At 37.9% G+C, this 21937-nt stretch overlaps 1 protein-coding gene across 2 annotated transcripts in view; it reads right to left on the minus strand.

Moving 5' to 3' along the window:
* PLPP1 (phospholipid phosphatase 1) overlaps nt 1-17591 on the minus strand; it is a 72986-nt gene extending 55395 nt beyond the window's left edge. Inside the window, exon 1 of one of the 2 annotated variants that reach the window (XM_006912464.3) lies at nt 17092-17591. In XM_006912464.3, the coding sequence (XP_006912526.1) occupies nt 17092-17149 (58 nt within the window). In that variant the 5' untranslated portion in view covers nt 17150-17591. The remainder of the gene's footprint in view (nt 1-17091) is intronic. The other variant, XM_006912465.3, reaches the window with a different exon arrangement.
* Nucleotides 17592-21937: the final 4346 nt, after the last annotated feature.

Raw genomic sequence — 21937 nt, forward strand, 5'->3', positions numbered from 1 at the left:
CCTATTTCACTTGTATTGCCATGCAATGTAATCAGGCCCTGAGTCTTCTTTGGTGAGCTGATGTCCAGTTATTAATTCTGGCTCCACCCTATCGCCTGTCACACATTCCCCTTGGCCCTCTGGCCCTGATGGAAACAGTATGGCAAAGGGAAAGAAAGAGGGTCAAAACACTGTGAGCACCTCTATATGTCTGGCACCACTCTGAATATGTAACATTAATTTTTATTTAATATTCACAATACTAGAACACAAGCTCCAAGAAGGCACAGATACTTTTGTTTTGTTCACTGATATATCCCAAACACCTAAGTCAGTGCTTAGAACAAGACAAGCCCTCAACAAATATCTGATGAATGAACAAAGAGTCATCTTGTAAAACAGGTATTATCTCCACTTTAAAGATGAGATGACTCAGAGAGGGTAAGTAACTTAATTAAAGCCATACATATAATAAGGGTGAAATTAAAAAAATTTAACAACTAATGATGCACCAGCACTGGCCACTCAGAACAGATGCTACCTACTGCTGGAGGAGCTGGGCTCTACTTCAACCTTTAGTTGTAGGATCTTGGGGAGGTCCATAGGAGAGACCATGACACTGGAAGGTTGTGGGTGGGGGAGGGGAAAACTCAGATCTATATTGGCTATCAGCCTTGACAATTAGTGTTACACCCAGGATTCAATCATGTACTTATCTGACATTTTAAATCTTTCTAAATGAAGTGGGAAATAGTCCCATTTGCTAAAAAAAAATGAGGAAAACAGGATAACTGGAGGTTTAATAGAGTAGAAAAAACATTCCAAACAACTACAATGGGAAATGGAATTAGAAATGAATTAAAGATTGATAACTAAGCTCAGTATGTTGCCAAATCAAAAACAAAACAAAACAAAACAAAACCAGGATGATCCAACTAAGGTAGGGTAAAGAGAAATGAGGAATAAGAGAAATATGAATGGATAGCAAAACTACAGTATGAGGATTTTTGATTCTAGGTAAATAACTTGGATATTTCAATAAGAAATGAAAAATCAACACTGGTTCTTGAGCAAGAAAGGAGCTGGTGAAAGCTATACTTCAGAAAGATGAGTCTGTACAAGGTAGAGTGGAGATGGGGAAGAGCCTGGAGCCAGGTGGGAGGGGTCAGTGGTAGAGAGCAAAATATACAGTAGTTCCCCTCCCCACCTTATCGCAGTTTCACTCGCTGAGGTTTCAGTTACCTATGGTCAACCTCAGTCCAAAAATATTAAATGGAAAACTCCACCTCACTTCATCTCATTCTGTAGGCATTGTATCACCTCACATCATCACAAGAAGAAGGGTAAGTACAATACAATAAGAAATTTTTTGAGAGAGACCACATTCACATAACTTATTATGGTATATTGTTATAATTATCTTATTACTATCGTTAATCTCTTACTGTGCCTAATTTATAAATTAAATGAAAGGCATGCAAGAATAAGAAAAAGTGCAGTGTATATAGAGTTCAGTACTATCCACAGCTGCAAGCATCTACTGGGGGTCTTGGGACGTATTCCTCCATGAATAAGGTGGGGACTGTTGTATTTGAGTATGATTCACAGAAACGGTAGGCCAAGTATTCAAGGGCAAAAGTTCAAAGAACAGTGTACCCTCAGCTTCTAGAGACACCTACATTCTGGTCACTGGCTTGTAGTCACCACCTATCTGTGGCTGACATGGTTTTACTATAAAAAGTACTCAGTCCTCTTGGTTTTTCTTTTGTGTTTAAGTTGGGACAAAAGAGGAAAAAAGGCAGTTTGAATATAAGTGACATTTACCAAAGAAGGTATGTACTTTTTGTAGCTTTCTGTCAATAATTACTTATAGTGTCCTCAACCTTGGAGTCTAAGGTTTATTAAGACACTGAAAATAATGTGTATATATATTTAGAGAGTTTTTTTAAAAAATCCATGACTGTAAGGGCAGGTTCTTTAACTATGGACTCTGAGATTTCTGCACAAAAGAACAAGTTAGACTATTTATATACTCCAAAAAATAAAAAGCAAGAAATTGGTCACCTGTCGTTCCCTCCCCAGAAAGACACACAGTGCCAACTGGCCAGGAAGAACATTAATACTTTCCACCCCCTCATGGTTGACAGCTGTTCCCTTTCTTTTGCAAGCTAGCAAAGGTCACAAACAGTAGCAAACTTTCCAAGCTGGTGGGTTTTCTATATGCAAAAGATAAGGAGATGGCTGATGTAATAGGGTATGAGGAAACACAACTTCGTTTTTTTTTCTTATTCCTATTTTACTTTCTCCTGGGCATTTATCAGGAATCTATTTCAGTCTTCTTTGGTATTTGAAGCTATAACCACAATCATTTCTCAGCCAAAAAGCATTCTGCTTACCTGAAACTAGAGTTGGAAATGATATAAGCACATTTTGACAGAGGCAAAAAAACTATAGCAATATTGTACGGTAACAATTAGTACATCATCAATGGTTGCTTAATTAAAAATGCATTATGCTAAGTGAAGAGGCCAGACTCAAAAGCGTATACTATATAATTCCATTTATATGACATTATATGGCATTCCATTTATATGATATTATAAGATGGAGAACATATCAGGTGAAGGACTACAAAAGAGTAGCATGAGAGAATTTGGCGGGGCGGGGAGGTTGGTGGGGGAGAGACCAGTTCTGTGTCTTGATTGTGTTATGGTTACATGACTCTAAATTGTCTAAATTCATAAAATTGTATCCCAAAAGAGTGAATTTTACTATATGTAAATTTTTTTAAAAATGTTGGCTTAAGCCTCGTATCACTGCTCTTTACACCCCTCACCTGTTTCAAATTTCTTGCCATGCTCTACACAATGACCCTGCCCCCATCCACACCTAACTAATGCCTACTTGCCATTCTAGCTTCTATTCAGCTACTCCTGGAATCTTTCCTTTGGTGTGGCAGGGCGGGGTCCTGGATAGACCTGGGGCTTTGTAGTCAGATACATCTAGCTGGGTTTACTTCTGGCATTCTCCCAGTGACTACTTGAGTGTACATGGGTGAATAAATACTACTTTACATACTTCTCAAAACTGCTGCAAACTAAGAGCCTAGTAAAGCACGTGATATAGCACCTGGCACATTAAAAGAGCTTAACAAATGCTTATTCCCTGATCCTTCTCCTCTGCCTACTGCCTTCACAACTACTGCTCTTTCTGACTCCCCATAAAGCTGATACATACATAAATCTATCACCAACAAAATTATCTCCAGCAAATAAAATGTGTCTGCGTGTCTCTTTGATCCCTGAATTCACAGAGACCAGCATGTTCATTGCCTGATAGTCAATAAATTGTTTAAAAAATAGTTTGTCCACCTGATCTGGTGTTATTTTTAAAGAAGGAAGTATTGGTAAAGAGAAAAAGGTAGAAAGGCCAGAACACACTGAGATAGTCTGGATGGACAACCCAAGGTTTTCCAGTTTCTATAAGGATGTTGTATTCAAAATAATAGCACAAACACTGGAAATAACCTAAATATAAAAAAGTGAAAGTAAAGTGGTTTATGCTAAGTAAAGACAGAATGCCATATAACCATTAAAAGTAATTTTGTAGAAGACTATGTTAAAATTTAAAGAGTATAGAAAAAAGAGCAAGATAAGAAAAAAATAATAAAAACAAAAGAAAGAAGACCAAAAAAAGAAAAATAAGGAAAAAAAATTTAAGAGTATATGTAGCAATATCTCAATTTGGTTTTTTAAAAGTATGGGGTTTGTTCTCCCTTTTTTTCAAGTGTGACTTCATAGACATGAAAAGAGGCATTGGAAGGGTATACAACCAAAATGTTAAAAGGGCTCCTCTCTGGGTGATGGTGAGGTTAGCAGTGACATTTATTTTCTTTTCTAGGCTTTTCAGAGTTTACCAATTTATTACATGTTAATTTTAGAAAATTTGGAAATCACAGAATAATTATTTTTAAAGAAAAAATGCTAATCTAGATCTTACTAATTATGGTATTCCATATCCAAGACTCAAATGTCCAAAAATGGAGGTTAAGTACATTATGCTAAATTCATACAAGGAAATACCATGTATTTCCAAAGTCAAAACAGTAAAATATGTTACAAATTATGAAACAAGAAAAAATGAGAAGCTCCTCTAGTGAAAAAAGTAATTTTTAACTTAGAAAATCTATAAACAGATGCACAGGAACATTTCATCAAATATTAACTACATGTATTTTAATAATTTTTCTTTAAAGGCTTGTTGATAGCTAACAAACTTCAGAAGATGATGTAAGATAGTCGATCAAGGGAAAGGTTCCTCTTTGAAGTATAGTTTTCTATAGAGTTTATTCAGTCTTTAAAGAAATTATGACCTGTAGGGTTTTAACTGAGTATTATTTAACCTGTATTCAGGTAAGAACACCTGGTTAAGTTACTTCTCTCTCTGAACCAACAATTAGACTTCCAGTCTCAGCAATGCCATCTATAAAGTTCCCTTAACCAGTAAAGTCTCCCTTATTAATAGTTGGGCAGGAGATAACTTCTCCCACTCAGTAGTGAGACCTATATTCCAAATAGTAACAAGTGTGTGTTTACCATTATATTGATTCTTGAATAAAGCTGGCAAACTCTAATGCCCTTATAAAATTTCTAAGGCAGTCACCTTCCAGAAAAGTAAATACATAAACGCCTTTTAAGAAATTGTGTATAGTGGCTGGGGACAGATTTTAAAACATTCAAAGAGATTGCTTTAGCAACTGAACTTGTAAAAAAAAGAAATCATACTGACTTGATTTCACCATTCTGGTACAAAATTAGTCATCTCGGTGCTCAAAATACACATAGGAAATAATTCAATAATCAAAACTACAAATAAAAATAAGCAACCAAATAAAGCCTAAACCTGAGTCCACAACTGCTCTTATCAGTTTACATGCCCCCCCAATAAAAAATATATTATGTAGTTTATGTCTTAAAAGTAGATCTATTTATGTAGATCTATCATGTCTAGTCTGAAATCACGCCAAATGGCAAGGGTCCAGAAACTAAAATAAAGTTATACTAAGGTGTGTCTCAGAAGAAAAACATAAAAACTCTTACTCTGGCAGGAAGTCACCAAAGTGGCATATCTAAATTAGTAAGCTTTGTTTAAAACACATACACACTTTAAAAAAAGGCATATAAGGCCAAAAAAAGTTCGGTAAATTTCTTTTTTTAATGGCTATGATTATTGCAGTAGCAAACCATATATCCATTTTCCCAAAAATGTATGTTTGTATCACTCAAGTTATTTTATACAGAAGATAAGCTGAAGAAGGAAGGACTTCCACAAATTATTCCTTTAAGGCTAAACAGTAAGGCAAACATTCAATGCTAAAACTACACAATAAACTGCAGCCACTATGGAAAACAAGAAAAAAAGACAGGCAGACATTATGTCCACTGAGTGCCTATGAAGTGCCAGGTGCTTTATTTACGTCGATTCTCATTTATTCCTAACAAATCTGCGAAGTAGACAGTATTCGCTCCACTTTATACAAATGAAGAAACTGAAGCTTAGCAAGACTAATCACCTGTATGACCTGAAGCAAGAACATGTAGCAAAGCAGGATTCTGAAATCCTGTCTATAGCTTCAAATCCTAGACTCCATCATAGTTGGTAACAGTTACTTTGGAAAACAACAATATTAACTAATCCATTGTTCTCAGCAAAGAGGATTCTGTAGGAGGAGTTCAACTATTCCTTTACCATTGATCTAAAACTGGTATTCCTCTATCTTTCAAGATATTCTTCCCCCATTCAGCACACCACAGGAAACCATGACATATCTTATCTCAGAATATGTGTTTAAGCTGATGCCCCTAAGTGATCTTCCTCCTATTCTCAGAAACGATCCTGCTGGCCTATGCTTGGAATCTTCTCAAGAAGGCCTATGAGGTGCATTTATTCATTCAGCCAATATTTGGGTGTATTACCCCTTAAGCTACTACATTCTCCTTTCTCAGTCCAACTTTTAAAAGTAATTACCAATACCCACAATTTCCATTTCTGCACCAACTACCCACTTCTCAGCCCACTGTAATCTGGGAATGGCTTCACTTACATAAGGTTATCAATGACCTTTTGTAACTAAACCCAGTGAACACTTTCCAGACATTATCTTACTTGACTTCTCAGGAGAATGTACACATTGTTACTCTCCCCTCCAGTCAATGTTTTCAACTGGCTTTCCAGAAACATTCTCCTGGGTTTTAAAGAGTTCCCTCCCAGTCTTGGTGTTCTTCCTTTTCCTCCAACCAGCTGAGATGTTGGTATTTCTCAAAGTTCAGTCCTAAATCTTTTCTTCTTCTCACTTCATAACTTCTTCCTGAGATTTCATCAATTCTCATGACTTTAGTTACCACAAATATGCCAATGACTCTCAAAGGTCAGATCACTCCTCTCAGCTCTAGACCCATTTAACCAGAGGAAAATCTGACACTTCCTCTTAGAAATTTCACAGGCACCATAAACATAACATGCTCGAAACCAAACTATCTCCTCTCCAATCTCCTTCCTATTTCAAATCAGGTTTTCTCATAGTGCTCCCCAGCTCAGTAACTCACAGGAACCAACATCTACCCAATTATATAAGCCAGAACTTTCAGAATTATCCTTCATATTTCTCTCTCTTTGACTCCCTACATTCAATATGTCACCATGTGATGATCACTAAGAGTAGCACAAGCAAGATCAGAATTTGGCTTCCAAGCCAACTGCTTTCACTACTAAATCATATTTTGAACTCTTTAAATAAGGTTAATAAATAAACATATTGCCACTCACTGAAACATCATCCACAATGTCAAATCCTAAGCAAGGGGGAACACTATGCAAAAAACTTACCTTCAGAAAAGGTAACTTACTTGTTACTAGATTTGATTATATTCAGTGGCACCACTTAGATTCTCACTCATATTGTGGAACATAAAGTTAACATTAATGTAGAAATCCAACACTAGCTATAAAGTTGAGTGCTATCTATAACCTGCCTAACAAGTTTTGATAACATCACATTTTAAGAACTCTTTTCCCCAACTGGGCCTTTGGGTCAGACAGAGACAATAACTGGAAAAGGGCACATTTAAAATTCCTTTCTTTTATCCATGCTGGTTGGAAAAAAGCAAAATACAACAAATGTCACTTGCTTCTACTACACTGCACAACTATGCTAAGTATATTTTCCAAATCAAAATGGGATTTCATTTGAACAAATGTTCTTTAAAAAGTTTTTTAAAGAAAAATATTATAAAAATATAAATTTTAAATACATTTAGTCATGTATTTAAACAAATAGCCTCTATGAAGAATATTACCTAAATTAGGACTATCCCAGAACAAATTATTCCTGCAAATAGGTGTATCCCTCTATACATCTTTTCCTAAACTCTATAGAAAGAAGAAAAGACAAATTCTTACCCATCAAAAGAAGTTACGATGAGAACTGGTTATGTCTAGCTCATTCAACCTGTACTGCAACTTAGCTCTTGACCAGTTTATATTCAAGAAATAAAATATTTGTTTTAGGAGCTGAGTACTAAGAGAGGTTACGACTATCCAAACTATGCCATTACGACCTCACACATCTTTGTTTATTCCTATTTCTAGTTTGCTGTTCTTTCTCCAACCATGAACGTTCATTTGGGTCTCTTGCCTAGGAGCTGTGGGAGTACTGCTCACCTACAAGTAAAATCAGAATATCTGACTGTGGTATCTGATTCCAGAAAGAAAAAGGTTAGAAGTAATCAAAACATTTCTTACAGTGATTTGTGCATTAAAAACTGAAATATGAACCAGGTTCCAATTTCAGTGCTATTTAAACTGAAGCTAAAACTATACATAAATAATGTTCCAAAAGAAAAGTAACCAGCATATATCAAATTTAAATAACAGACTGGGTCAGTGGTACCAAACTGTTTTATTAGCTTAATAATGATAATGATAATAGCATTACAGGCTAGGACTATGCCAAACATTTCACATACATTGTCTTATACGTTATCTAATTTCAAGGCACTATTAGCATCATCTTTTTCCTCATTAGATGAGGAAACTCAGAGAGCACTGAAGTACCTGCCCAATGTCATTCAGTGATTAGTAACAGATGGAGCTAGAACTCAAACCCCGGAAGAATGGCTGACTCAAGGATACTGCCTATTCATTCGTGTGACAAATATTTGAATGACTACCATTTGCTACCCATTTTTTAAGCACCCTCATTATAGTGTTTTCACCCAGTAATATAGATGGATTCTGAACTATCTAAGCAATTATTTCCAGAATTTAGCACTAGCCAAAAGTAATGTTCCCAAAGGTTTACATTATCTCTGCTGGAAAGTAAAAGGAATAGTCTCAGGAGAAATTGTTTTAAAATATAGATAGGCATTATTTAGACACCTGCCTATCTCCCTTTACAAGGCTCTGTGTACCTCTTGAGAATGGAGAGCCTTTCTCACCTACTCTCAGTAACCTCAGTGCAATGACATATCAGGCACCCAACTAATCACACATAGTACTGTCATTGTTTCTTATGATTCTGTCTTCCACATCAAGCAAAAAGCTATTGGATATGCATGGGTTTTATTTAATTTTTCCACCCATTTTTGTATACCCAACGCTAGGGCATAAAACGAAGCAAACACCTCACAGAGTTTTGTGATGATTACATGAGTTTATGTAAGACATTTCCCAAAGGCTCATGTAGGCACTTAATAAATAATGGTTTTCTTCTCTTTTCATTTACCACTCAAGCACCTAGGCAGCCAATCCATCTTTCTTGCTGCTGACGTAAAGAAACCAAAAGGCAAGGCAGAACCTGGCTTAACAAGCTGCCAATTAACTCAAGAGCTCATCCGCTACACATTTCCTATATGTCATTTTCCTGGGAACTCCACCCTGAAAAAGACTCAGGAAACATTCCAAGCAGTGACAACTGAGAGCTAAACCAAGAGGTTCTAACTATATCTGCTGGAATGAGTTACTAAAGGTGACTCCGAACTCTACACACAAGACTCACATGAAATTAAGCAAAGGACAAAGGTCTTCCTTTCCTGTGTAGGAATGCCTACAGTGATAATGCTATTTGAAGAAAAATTCTGAATAGGGCAAATCAGTTACATTTTCTAGTATGGTATACCCTCCTGGCAAACTCTTAGTAGTTATTAGGAGATTGAGTTATAACAAATTAAAGTGCCTCCTTTAGACAGCAGACACATGCTCAAAATATAGTAAGCAGAAACTGACTCTGAAGCCACATCATACAGAATTAAAGATAATCATAAAACATTTAGGCCACCTAAAATAATCATTGCTTTTGCAGCCAATTCCCCTAATCCCTCCTTCCTTACCCTCTCCATTTCTCCATTTACTATCACCTTTCCAGAATCTGGACCAATCTACATTCAAAAGTTATAATCCTCAAAAATGCATTTCCCAATTCCTGACCACACAACTTCTTACTCGGGTTCCACTGAGAGTTTCCCACCTATTCTAGGCCTCAGTTCCATCATCTATAAAATGGATATGACCAAGCTACCATCCCTGACCAAGTTGACTGGAGACTTCGCAGGCCACAGAAGGCCTAGTGAGTACTAAATAAATGTCAGTTATTACTATTATCCACTCCGACATTTAGAAGTGAATGACAAAATTCACTAGTAAGAATTACAAAATTCACCATGGATGCATTCTGTATTCCTGCCACACTGGCCTCTTTTCTGTTGCAAAATGTCCTTTGCCCCTTTGGCCCTCAATGCCGGCTCTTCCCTATGCCTGGACTCATCTTCTTCCAGTTCCTTATGGCCAACTTTCATCCTTAAATCTCAATTCAAATCCCCCATCCTCAAAAAAGCTTTCCTTGAGGTTTCTGGGCCCCGATGTCTCACTCTCTTCTAACCTTGCTTTCTTTCATGACATTTACAAACATCTGTAATTTCCTTATATATTAGTATAGAGACTTTATCTTTTTCACAGTGATATTTCTAGTTCCTAGCATTGTGCTAAGCACATAATGGGTGCTCAATAAATAAGTGAAAGATGAAGCAAAGTCAAATATTTTAAAAATTTAACTCTGTAGTCACATAACATAAAAAACAATCTCAGGTTAGCATACATCAAAATAAGTATCTGATTGAAACAACAAGGGTAAAAGGGAGAGAGGTATGAAGAGGTATTACATAAGTTTTTTTCTTTGCTGCCTTAATTGCAGAGAGGAATTAAAATAATAGAATTTACACAAATAAGGATGTACAATTAAGGTCATTCAAAAATTTTAGGACTATTAGGTCTACTTTTTACAACAGGAGGGACCATTTCCAAGGCCTGAGAATAAAAATAATGAAGGTGACGAGAGTGCTATTAACTCCATTTTCTTGATTAAGCTGAAATTCAGGAATGACCACTGTATAAGTTTTCCATTTGTTTAATTACACTCTACCACAGACCTATACAGGTCGATTTCCACCACAGCTGGGATTACCACTACTTAGAGATCACCTATGTGGTTTTTACACATGACTTGGTAAAACACTGCTATTTCAAGATCCTCTGTAAGCTTCAAAAAAATTCCATGAGTACTCATGGGTATTTTTTAAAAGTTTGTGATTTTGTCTCCTAATACAAAAGTGGTTGATGTTATTTCAACTAAAATAATTATCATGCTATAGTTAGTAAAATTACAGAGGATTTTGTTTGACAAACATATATCATGCATATTAAGTGCAAGGAACTGCTCTAAGCATTTTACATATTAACCTATCTATGCCTCACAACAACCAAATGAGGTTGGTAATTACATCATTACACAGCTGAGGAAACTGAGGCACACAGAGAAAACTTGCCAAAGGTCACACAGTAAATGGAAGGGCTGGAATGTGAACCTAGACAGTCTGGATCCAGAGTTCATCAGTGAACTATGCAGTCTCTCTAATGCTTTAAAAAAAAAAATTTATAAAGAACAAGTCATTCCCAATGTTAGTTTCTGTTAAGTGAAAAACAACTCAACCATCTGGACTTTAAACCTAGATGTCAAGAAGGCTGAAGGGAAGAAAGCAAGCAGGAGGAAGAGAAGCGGGGAAGGGAGTAATGACAATGAAAGATAAGGTAATTGGAAAAGGGACAGAAGGAAAATAGTAACTACCGTTCATAATATCTGAATGATGAATGTTTTGAAAAGAAAATAAAAAAAGAGAGACAAGACAATGCCTATATAATCCCTAACTAGCCTATTACCAAGACTGTGTATTTCTATCCCAAATGCTGAATTAAGCCACCAAAATTAAGAGAAAGCAGACAAGTAACATTACAAATTGCTTTCCATAAAACTGAAACTACATGTTAACTGATTCACTTAAAATCTTGGAATTTAGTGACTTTCTACCAACTTCCGTCTTTTTTAGTAGGATAAACAGTAACAATTTTAACTTGAACTTCTTATATAAAAGAATCAGAATAATTCTCCAAGCTGAGTAACGCATCAGAAACTTTGGTAGAGCTCAGTCAAAACTGACTAAGGAAAAACGAAATTAATAATCATAGAATGCTCATGAGTTTCCAAAAGGATGTAATTCAAAGAGAATATAAAGAAGAATTTACATTTCATAAAATCTATAGAGGAGAACATTTCTGAACATTTCTATCTCTATTCTAAGCAAAGTAAATTTTAAGTTAAAACTCAACTGTATAAAGTCAAGTAGAGCTAAATAGTAGCAATTTCCTCCAGACTTCTGCTTTTGTTCCAAACTGGCCATTTAAAGGTAGAAAAAACCTTGCAACAGGACTCCAGTCTGACCCAAGAATATGCCAGATGGACAAATTTTTGTTCATTTTCTGAGATTCTTTCACTTTCTCTATGGTTGGAAGGAAAGAGAAAAGTTATATAAAACAAAGAAACAAACTCAGTCAATCTTCATTGGAAGTAGAAGAAGTTTGCTTAATAGAAGATAATAGAAGTTGAAATGGCAAGTGATCAGGATAAGTACTAAGTCCTGTTTATCTATTTACAGATGCTCCTCGATTTACAATTAAGTCCCCATAAACCCACTGCAAATTGAAAATATCTTAAGTCAAAAATGCATTTAATACATCTAACCTACTAAACACCATAGCTTAGCCTAGCCTACCTTAAATGTGCTCAGAACATTTGCATTAGCCTACAGTTGGCCAATTATCTTGAATTTTATCTTGAGTAACGGCCTTCCTCTCCTCCTCCTTCCCAGAAGCAGGAAACACAAATGGGCATTTTGTAGACATGATCTGATGCGAAAACACAAAATCCAAAAACCGCTGGCAACACAGTACACTAAGAGTACCCACTGTTTACTCGCGAAATCATGAGGCTGCTGCTGTCCAGCATCGTGAGAGCATCATGACACATTACCAATAAGCTGGGAAAGGATAAATATTCAAATCTGAAGTATGATTTCTACTGAATGTGCATAGCTTCATGCCAGTGTAAAGACAAAAAAAGTCGCAAGTCAGACCATCCTAAGCAGAAGACCATCTGTACTTACTTATTTACTTATTTTTATCTTTGGTACTTAACACAATGCCCAGCACTTACTAGATATTAAACAAATACATATTCAATATGAGTGAATGAACAAGTAAATGTTAGGAGAAAAGGGAAGGCACAAAATGCTGCAGACTATTTAGCAGATGAAAATCATTAAATACTTGGGTTTTTTTCCCAAAAGAAAGGGGCCCAGATTAAGGGTAAGGAAAAGGACCACTTCTTAGGAATACTACTTAAGGGACAGAATAATGTCAGCATTATGATGATAATCACTGGGGTAGAATATGTAACAAGGATCCCACAACCACCTAGTATTGGCCGCCAAAGTTCTTCACTGCCACATTTTACTTTAAATCTACTACTTTGATTTGGCATAATGGTGATAGAGAATCTGGAGCATTCTGAGGAAACCATGACCCCTGCCATTCCAAGAAAGCCAATGTTGGGTCCATGAACTCCTGTTTGCATCTGCTATCATGGGCAGCTGTGATTGACTACAAGTGCGGAAAGAGAAGCTATATCAGATCTGATAATACGTGAGTATTATGAGCAGTGTCCAGGCAAAAAAACAGCACTCTCAAATAAGGTATTCAAGAGAATATAGTGAAGAAACCATATTTAAAAGTATAGGTAGGGTTTAGAGAAAGCAGCAAGAGAGATGAAATACTCCCAGCCTAGCAATATCAGGAAGCCACTATCACCTCTAGGCCTAAAGGGGCAAGTAAAGAGTTACCAAAACCCAGAAAGATCTGTAACTGTAGCTGGCTGGCAGGGAGGGCCACTAAATAGAAGCTGTGACCTACTCACAAAACACAGACTGCTCTGGCAATACACATCTAGCAAGAGGGAACTGGCTCTTCCAGGCCTCCTCCTGATGTCCAACTGGCCAAAGCCGACCAGAAACCAAAAAGCAAATGCTCAGTTAATACAGTCCACAGAAGTCAATTCTCAAAGCACAGAGCAGGGTGGAGAAAAGATTAGGTGGGGCAAAAGTAGAATATAAAGCACAGAAAGGTATTCTAAATGACCGCCACCCAGAAAAACATAGGCACATAAAAAGGTTTGCCGGTTTCATCTAAATCTTCTAGACACCATGAGACTGCCTGCAGAAAACTCATAAAATAGGTACCTGAGTTCCTACTACCTCATATCGATTTGGAAAAAAAAATTATGAAAATAATCTCAGATAACTTTTGTCATTTCTGCATCTCTAAGAGTAGAGACAACCTATTTATCTATTGTGACGACTTCCTTCTCTAACTCGAAAGGCACCTATTCCAAACCTCCATTATTATTTTTATCGTGATGTACTATAACCTCTTGTTTGTTTCTCCCTCATTAGACCCTGATCTCCTTTAGGGCAGGGACTGTCTTATTCATCTTTTTATCTCTGGCACCTAACATGGACCTGGCACAGAGTTAGCCTTCAATCAGCGTGCACTGGACTCACTGTCTATTAATAATGACAGCCTAAAGCCATGGTGGATAAAATCTAGAACGACCCTCAGCAATTAAACCCCAATAAGTTTTATTCAGGGCACAGTTACGCACATTGGACAAAACACACAGCTCCTTTCAGACCAGCCCACTATCATCCTCTGTAGAGCAGCCTGTCTTGTGTGCTCACAAGATGTTTATGGCCTTTACTACAATCACAGAACTCATCATCAAAAGAGACAGAGAAAGATGGCAAGACTATGCTCCATTTCCGAAAGGAATCAAATACACATCATCTCTCAAAACTCTCTTTTTCTAAGAATTCACAAGACCTACTGAAAGAATTAATAATTTGAGTATATATTATATAGAGGAGTTCATGTTTCACAGTGATGATTATGTTGACTGGGGTAGAAATGCTTACGCGCACAGGCACACACAGAGGATGTGTTTAATGATCATTTCGACAGACATCACCCTCTGTAAAATTATAATGTAGCCATGTAACACAATCACATAACACTGTCCTATTAAAATGGATATACTATATGATGTTGGGGTGGTCATTAACAGAACATGGAACATATTCACATTATAATTATGAAACATTTTCACATAACCCTGTACTTACAAAGTGCTTAATCATCTTTTTGTTGGTATAGTCAACTCTGACCTGTAGATTCTCCACAGAAAAAGAAAAGAGTTAATGCCAAGTTGATAATCTTCTTCAAGCCACCATGACTTTAGGCTGCCAATCTCCTGCTGCTGGTAAGATGAATAAAAGCCAAATTTAAAATGACCCTTAGACTCCACCAGAAAGGTGAGTTTGCTATAAAAATATATTGTCTTCCAAAACTCAGAATGAAGTTTTTTTTTTTATCTTTTGCCCCACAATTCTCCTTCATTGCTCTCTGTTCTAAAGAGGTGATATTCTTAAATCTAATGTTATCTTATATACCAAATTGAAATAAATCAATACTTCATTTGCTATTTAGAAAAAGAGAACTCTGGGCTTATCTTGACAATACACTGAGTTACTATAAAAGAAATTCTATTAATACAAAAACAGGTAAAACATTTTTCAAAGAGATCAGGTATCTTTTCCTAAAACATACTTAATGCACAAATCCCCCAAACAAGTTTTTTCCAAAACCACCAAAGACATTTAAAATCGTAAGCACAATTTTATCTTTTTGAGAGCCATCATAAATCCTGTAACTGTTAGGCCAATGCAACAATAAATTACCTCTATAGAACAATTGTGTGATGTTTGCATCATGTTGAAAATATAAACTACAAGAACTTATAATTTCTAAAACCGTACTGCAATAGGGTTCCTCCATTATACATAAATTTAAAAAACAAACAAAATGTAGATATACTATATGGCTCTATGTTTAGTAACATTAGCTTGAGCTACTTCAGAGCATTATTGTTTCATTTGTCAAGCAGTAGAGTGCCTGGCTCAAAGATAAAACATAATATTTGTTTTATAAATTAGTAAATCTCATAAGGTAGGAAAGAGGAAGTTGATATATAATTCTGACAGTATAAGACATATGGCAATGACAGGATAATATCCAATATATTCGAATTATCCAAATTACTTCTGACCAAACATTTTCCTCTCCATGAAAATATAAATGAAGTTTAACAAAGCTCCACTGACACTGAGTACAAGTTAAAGTACACTTTAAATTTTAACATTTTTTTCTTTTATTTTAAATTTTAAAAGTTAGACATTTATACAATCCATGAAGTGAATTTAAAATTTAACATCTTTACCAAAGAGGAACTTTTTGTTGCAAATAAATTTGAATATATTTTAATGTAATTATTAATATATCCTGACATCTGAAAGGATCACTTGTGTTTCTATAAAAAGTGTTCCAAAATTGCATTTCCTTTTCCTAAACTTAATTCCTACAATTCACTGTGGAGCAATACAGGTAGTGTCTTGATAAACAGTAAAAATGTTTCATAATTTCTAAGAATTAAGCAAGACTGCAAGCACCTAAATGGTCTGGTTCGAAGCAGGAGAATGGAATAATGGATTAAAACCAGAGGAATTTCCCATCACAGAAAAGCCGTAATGCAGGCTTGCCATCTAGAATACTGCTAAAGTCACATATCTCTAACCCTGAGAACCTGCTAATACTATTTCTTCGCTACTTGCACATGAGGACTACCCAAACCTCAAGAAGGCCTTCTTGTTTATGTGTGTTTTCCTTAACGTACTGCCTTACACAATACATATTTTAAAAGGTGAAAGTTACTCATTCCAACGCCTACCCCTTATCTAGATGACTTCAATTCTTTCTCGTCAAAAGAAAGGAGTAACTGGCAACCAGAAACCCCAGAACTGAACTCTTCCATCAGGAAGACAACGCCAAATTTGCTGCAGTTAAGAATGTCCAGGGCTCCTTGTGAGCTGTCACAGAAGACGGAAAGCTATACCACGGAAAGGTCTGTGCGGAGAAAGGAACAGCAGGTCTGGGGCGTGCACCGCAACCCCACCCCCACCCCCCAAATATCAAGTTTCTTCAGACTTATATAGGTAGAAACTTGGCATCCTCACACCCACTTCAACCTGACAATTTACAGCCTAGTAACACCTTCTAATTAGGAACGTTCTAGCCTTTTACAGACGAAAAATTAAACTGCTTCCCACAAGTAAGATAAACCAAGCACTGGAGCCTGTTACTGAGAACCCCCCGTGATCAAACCTCCGGTTTCGCTACAGCGACCAGGTGTCCCTACAGCAGGAGGAGCCCACTCTGTTCTGCTGGGAGTGGAACGGGAAACAGAGTACAGAAGCAAGGCACTGAGTGCAGAGGCATGAATAGCGTCCAAGCAGAATGAGTTCAGCGCACGGGTGGGCAACAGACAGACAGCAGCGGCCGCGCGGGAGCCGGGGTGCACACTGCAAAGCGGGATCCTCGGGCTGCGGCAGCCGCCCCAGTGTCTCGCCCGCAGAGAGGCGCGCGAGTCAGGCGCACACCCCCCCAACGCCAGTCCGCCGCTCTCCGCGAGTCCCCTCCCAGAAGACACACGCCCGCAGCCACCGGTGCACCAGACCCCGGCTCGCGCGCACACACGCCCCCGGCCCGGCGGCACTTACGTACCCAGGATCACGCAGAACACATCGAGGGCCACGTACGGCAGCCGCGTCTTGTCAAACATGGTCTCGGCCCGGGCGGCCCTGCGCGGGCAACAGACAAGGCACCCGTCTCACGAGTCCCGGCCGGGGGCTAGCGATGATCCCGAGCTGCAGCTCCTCCCAGCCAGGGAAGAGCAGCCAAGGGCGAACAGGGGCCGGGCGGCGCTCTGACGGCCGGCAATGGCGCCCGGGAACCCTGCCCTCGCAGGTCCTGCAACCTCTCGGTGGAGGCCGAGACACTCGCGTATCAGCCGCGGCAGCTCTGCGGCCTCAGGCCCTCCACGGTCGGCCCTGGCTTCCCTCCGCCGTTCACTGGCCGGATCCCGGCGCCCTCTCCAACAGGCGGGGCGTCTGGACTCGTGCTTTAAGGATGCGGACCGGTAGGGAGGAGGAACACGGGCTCGGCCCCTCCCGCGGGGCAGCGCGGGACCCGCCAGCTCCAGGCCTTGCAAGCTGAGGGAGCGCGATAGGGGCGGGGCGGCCAGTAAGTGGCGACGGGGCGGGGCCAGGGCTGGGACACAACCCCCGTTCGGGGTGCTCTAGCCAATCAGCGCCCAAGGCTCCGCCCCGGCCGTCCTGGGGGCCCGCCCCCTGATGTAGGACGCTGGCGAGCGGAATAGAACGTGGGTCTCGGGTGCGGTACGGGGATTGTTGCTCGAACCCGCATTCCTCTTATGATAACTGAATGCGGCCTGGCTAGCACCGGCCGCCGATTTTTGCTGCTTCAGAGGGAAAACTAAGCGCCCCTCCCACGACCCTAGAGCTTCTGTCAGCTCCCCTCCTCCATAGGGATTGCTTGAGTGGTGCGGAATAGGCACTTTAGGCCACTCTAAACCGTCTGCTTACCTAGGCCTTCAAGTCTAACCCAGTATTAGTGTGAAATCTGCTAAATCATCCCCCACCCTTGTTATCTTTGATATGTGATCAAACTTCTTATCTCCCACCTTTGATATTAATTTAAGTCCGTAGTCTGCCTTTAGTAAGGAGCCCATTACCGTTAATGTTACCTCTTAGTAACTTTCTATCCACTGACCCCATCACTCAGCTTGTTTGTTGACTGTAAATTCGCAGCGGTCTTTGCCATCTTCAAAGTCAAGCACAATTTCTACTATGGCAATAGTCTTGAATAAAGTATTCTCACCATTTTAACAAGTGTCAATAATTTTTCTTTAACGGCAGTTAAAGAAAATCCCCGATTCCGGGAGGACCCTCGCGAAAGTTTAGTAAATTTCGGTTTCCTAATCTGTAAAATTGGGACGTCAATAATCCCTGCTCTGTGTTACTGTCAAAAAGTGGTGAAACCTGGAAAAAATAACATGAAAGTGTTTTCTGAAAGGTCATATACTCTATAGATGTCAACGATTAGTATCTTTCCTCATATGTTCTGATACAAATATGTAAGATGCACATTGAAAACTGTACCTACTACTTCTAAAATTTTTCTTCTGAAATACTCCTAAAACCAACGGAGAGATAATATTGCGCTCACAGAGCCTATAGTACCAAGTGATCCCCCACAAGCAAAAAAAAAAAAGTATTTTAAGAAGCATGTTATGTTTTTCTTTAAAAGGAATGTGAATTTTGGAATTCACCTTTTGTTCGATTATCTTTAAAATGTTTTAAATGATGTGTACCTGAGAAAGATATGCCATGGTTCTATGGCTTCCCTTATTTCCAGAGTTAAAAGGACCCCAGATTGCAAGGCTACAAGAAATCGAAATTACGTGATATGTAAGTATTAGATATTCATTCAAAAAACATTTACTGGAACTGTGTACCAGGCATAGTCTAGGGACAGTGTTTTAAACAGCTTTTGAAATAAACATTTTCTTTTAAAAATGCTTTATCAAAAGTAGGCATTCAAAAAACCTTAGTTTAACGCTGTTGTTCATTGTTTATTCACTCATCCATTCATTCAACGTTTATTGAGCCCCCAATATATATGAGCCCCAAGTGCACAGCTGTGGAGAGACTAAGATGAGCAAGAGATCTCTGCTCTCCAGGAGTCTGCTGCCCAGTCAAGAAAACTGGCATGTAATTAAATGAATATTGTGATAAAAGTATGTTTATATTCAGCAGGCACACAAAGGGGGTTTCCTCGGGAGCTCTGGAAACACTCCATTGGGAAAGTAATGCATACATTCTTCTTTCCTAACCCTCTCCCATACCAATGGATGTTTTCTTAGGTGAGAAGGAAGTAAACAGTTGATATATTAACAGATTTCTTGACCTTTTGGAGGAGTTGCAGATAATAGCTTTAAAAATAGATCAACAAAGCAAAGTCCATCAAAATGTATTATCATTTCCTGTCATTTAAAATAGGATCTCTGATTTGTGCAGATTATAAACAATTAAGTCCTCAGTTGAAGTGAGAATGACTAAGATGTGTCATTTTGTTTTGGGGGTGGAAGTTTTTGTTTGTTTTTGGAGGTGTTTTGGTCTGTTGTCATGGCTGGATTCTGGTGTGATCGTTGGAAGTGAGAATAGGTTAATTAACCTTAAAAAGATGGTGAAAATAATAAAAAGGAAACTGATTGATCAGTGGTGACACCATTTTCACCCTTGTTGGGGTAGATACTACTAGTGTGTCCCTAGACTAAACATGAAACCTCAGAGGCTTCCTTAAATGCTTAACAGAATTTGTCCTTGGGCTCGTTATTTTTCTCTCTAATACAGGCATCAAACAAAAGCAGAGTGGGCTTGGGAAGAATAGTCCTGAAGACTCCCTGCAGAAGAGAGAAACTTTCTTCCCTCGTTACTAAGCAGTTTGAAAAGAAGACTATAATCTACATCCTCCATTTTTACTTTCTCTTAAAATACTTCTATATTCGCACTTCTGTTCCCACTCCTCTTTTTGCTCTGTTCTTTAACATAATATTGGCGAGTCCTCCTCTCCTTGTTCTAATGGTGCTTGTCCCAACTTATTTATTTCAAAAAGTGTCTGCAAAGATTAAGAATAAATTCCCTTAGAGTATTTATATTCATATGTGCTTGTCTCCTTTCTCCCCACCTGGACTGAAACAAATATAGTTTTTATCATACTCAAATAGTATTGTAAAACTAAAACACTAAAAAATGTAAAACACTAAAAAGTATATTTGCCGCCCCCCAAAAATTTCGCACTGTGGTATGTTATAATTCTTTAAACACTCATTGCCAAAGCTACTTCTTATTTTATTGAAGTTTTTATGTAATATTTCATACACAAATATATATAAGTTATGAAGCATAATAAAATCAGCAACTATGAATTCACTACTCAATGTAATACAAAAAGCATTTCAGTATCAGTCAATCTATCTGTGTGTTCTAGCCTTTTCTTGTTCTCTGCTTCAGGAAAGATGACCACTACTCTGAATTTTGTTTTTATCTTTTCCTTGATTTGTTATTTCTTTTTGGAGAAGCACATAACCACATGTGTATATATCTCTAAAAATATATATTGTTTTGCCTTCTTGTTTTTTAGCTTTCAAAACATGCCATATACATAGTCATCTACTTTTGTTTTTTCTCACTGAGAATTATATTTCTTACATTCATGTTGCAATAATTGTTGCAATAATCTATCGTATAACTAAATCATTTTATTCATTCTTCTGACAATGAGCATCTGGTTTGTTTCCATTTTTGCTGTTAAAAAAAATGCCTCTGTGAATATTGGGTGTACGTTCTTGTGTGCAATGACTAGCTATGGAATTGCTGCATGGTAGGATGTGCCCACATCCAACTTCACTAGATTATCCCAGATTGCATTCCTAAAGGATTATACCATTTTACTCCACCCACACCAGTAGTGGATAAGCCTCCCCATTTTCATCAACACTTATTTTTGAGGATGTAGTTCCATAGTGTAGCAGTTAGCACGTCTGCTTTATATGTAGAAGGTCCTGGGTTTGTGCCCCAGTGGAGCCACGGTCCATGGTCTACAGCCATGCCACTCTGAACAAGCCTAATGTCTGATCTCAGAAGCTACGCAGTGTCGGGCCTGGTTAATACTTGGATGGGAGACTAACTAGAGAGACCAGATGCTGTAGGCACAAATAATAATAATAAAACCACTTATTTTTGAGATTTCTTAATTTTTTCTAATTTAATGGGTATAATGTATATTTCAATGTAGTCTTAATTTGCATTTCCCTGATCATTAATGTGGCTGGGCATCTTTTCCTGAATTTTTTTTACCAAAAATGTTTCCTCTTCTGTCACTTACCTATTCATATCTTTTGCCTATTTTTCTATTGGGTCATTTATCTTATCAAAGTGCAGTAAATTTTTATATTCTTTATATATTCTCAATAGTAATTCTTTGTGTTGTAAATTTTTTCTCTCAATATGTGGCTTGTGATTTCACTTCCTTTATAAGCAGCTATGCGACGGAATTATTGTAAATGTAATGTAAGCAGAAGTCTACTGACAGGTTTCTGTGAAAGTTTTTGCTTTCCTGACCAAAGGAAAGAAATAGCTTCCTTTCCTTTCTTTTCTACCTTCCTTAAAAATGGACATGATATTTAGAGCTACAACAGCCATCTTGTGATCATGAGAGAAAGGACAAGAAAAATCATGTCACTGGTGTTTATGATGTTGAGCTACTAAAACAACCAGTACTGGCTACCTCCAGATTTCTTTGTATGTGAGGAAAAAAATGGCTTAAGCTTCAAATATTCACAACTGGTAAAAGGCTCAAGAGTATTCTGATTCCTATTACTGAGAAATCATAAGTCATATTATTCTAGGAAAATCTTTTACTTGAGCTAACTTAATTGAATTTCTGGTCCTGGAAACCACAAAACCACAATTTGAGAAGATAAAAA

This window comes from Pteropus alecto, unplaced genomic scaffold (genome assembly GCF_000325575.1).
Source record: "Pteropus alecto unplaced genomic scaffold, ASM32557v1 scaffold73, whole genome shotgun sequence".
Classification (NCBI taxonomy): Eukaryota; Metazoa; Chordata; class Mammalia; order Chiroptera; family Pteropodidae; genus Pteropus; species Pteropus alecto.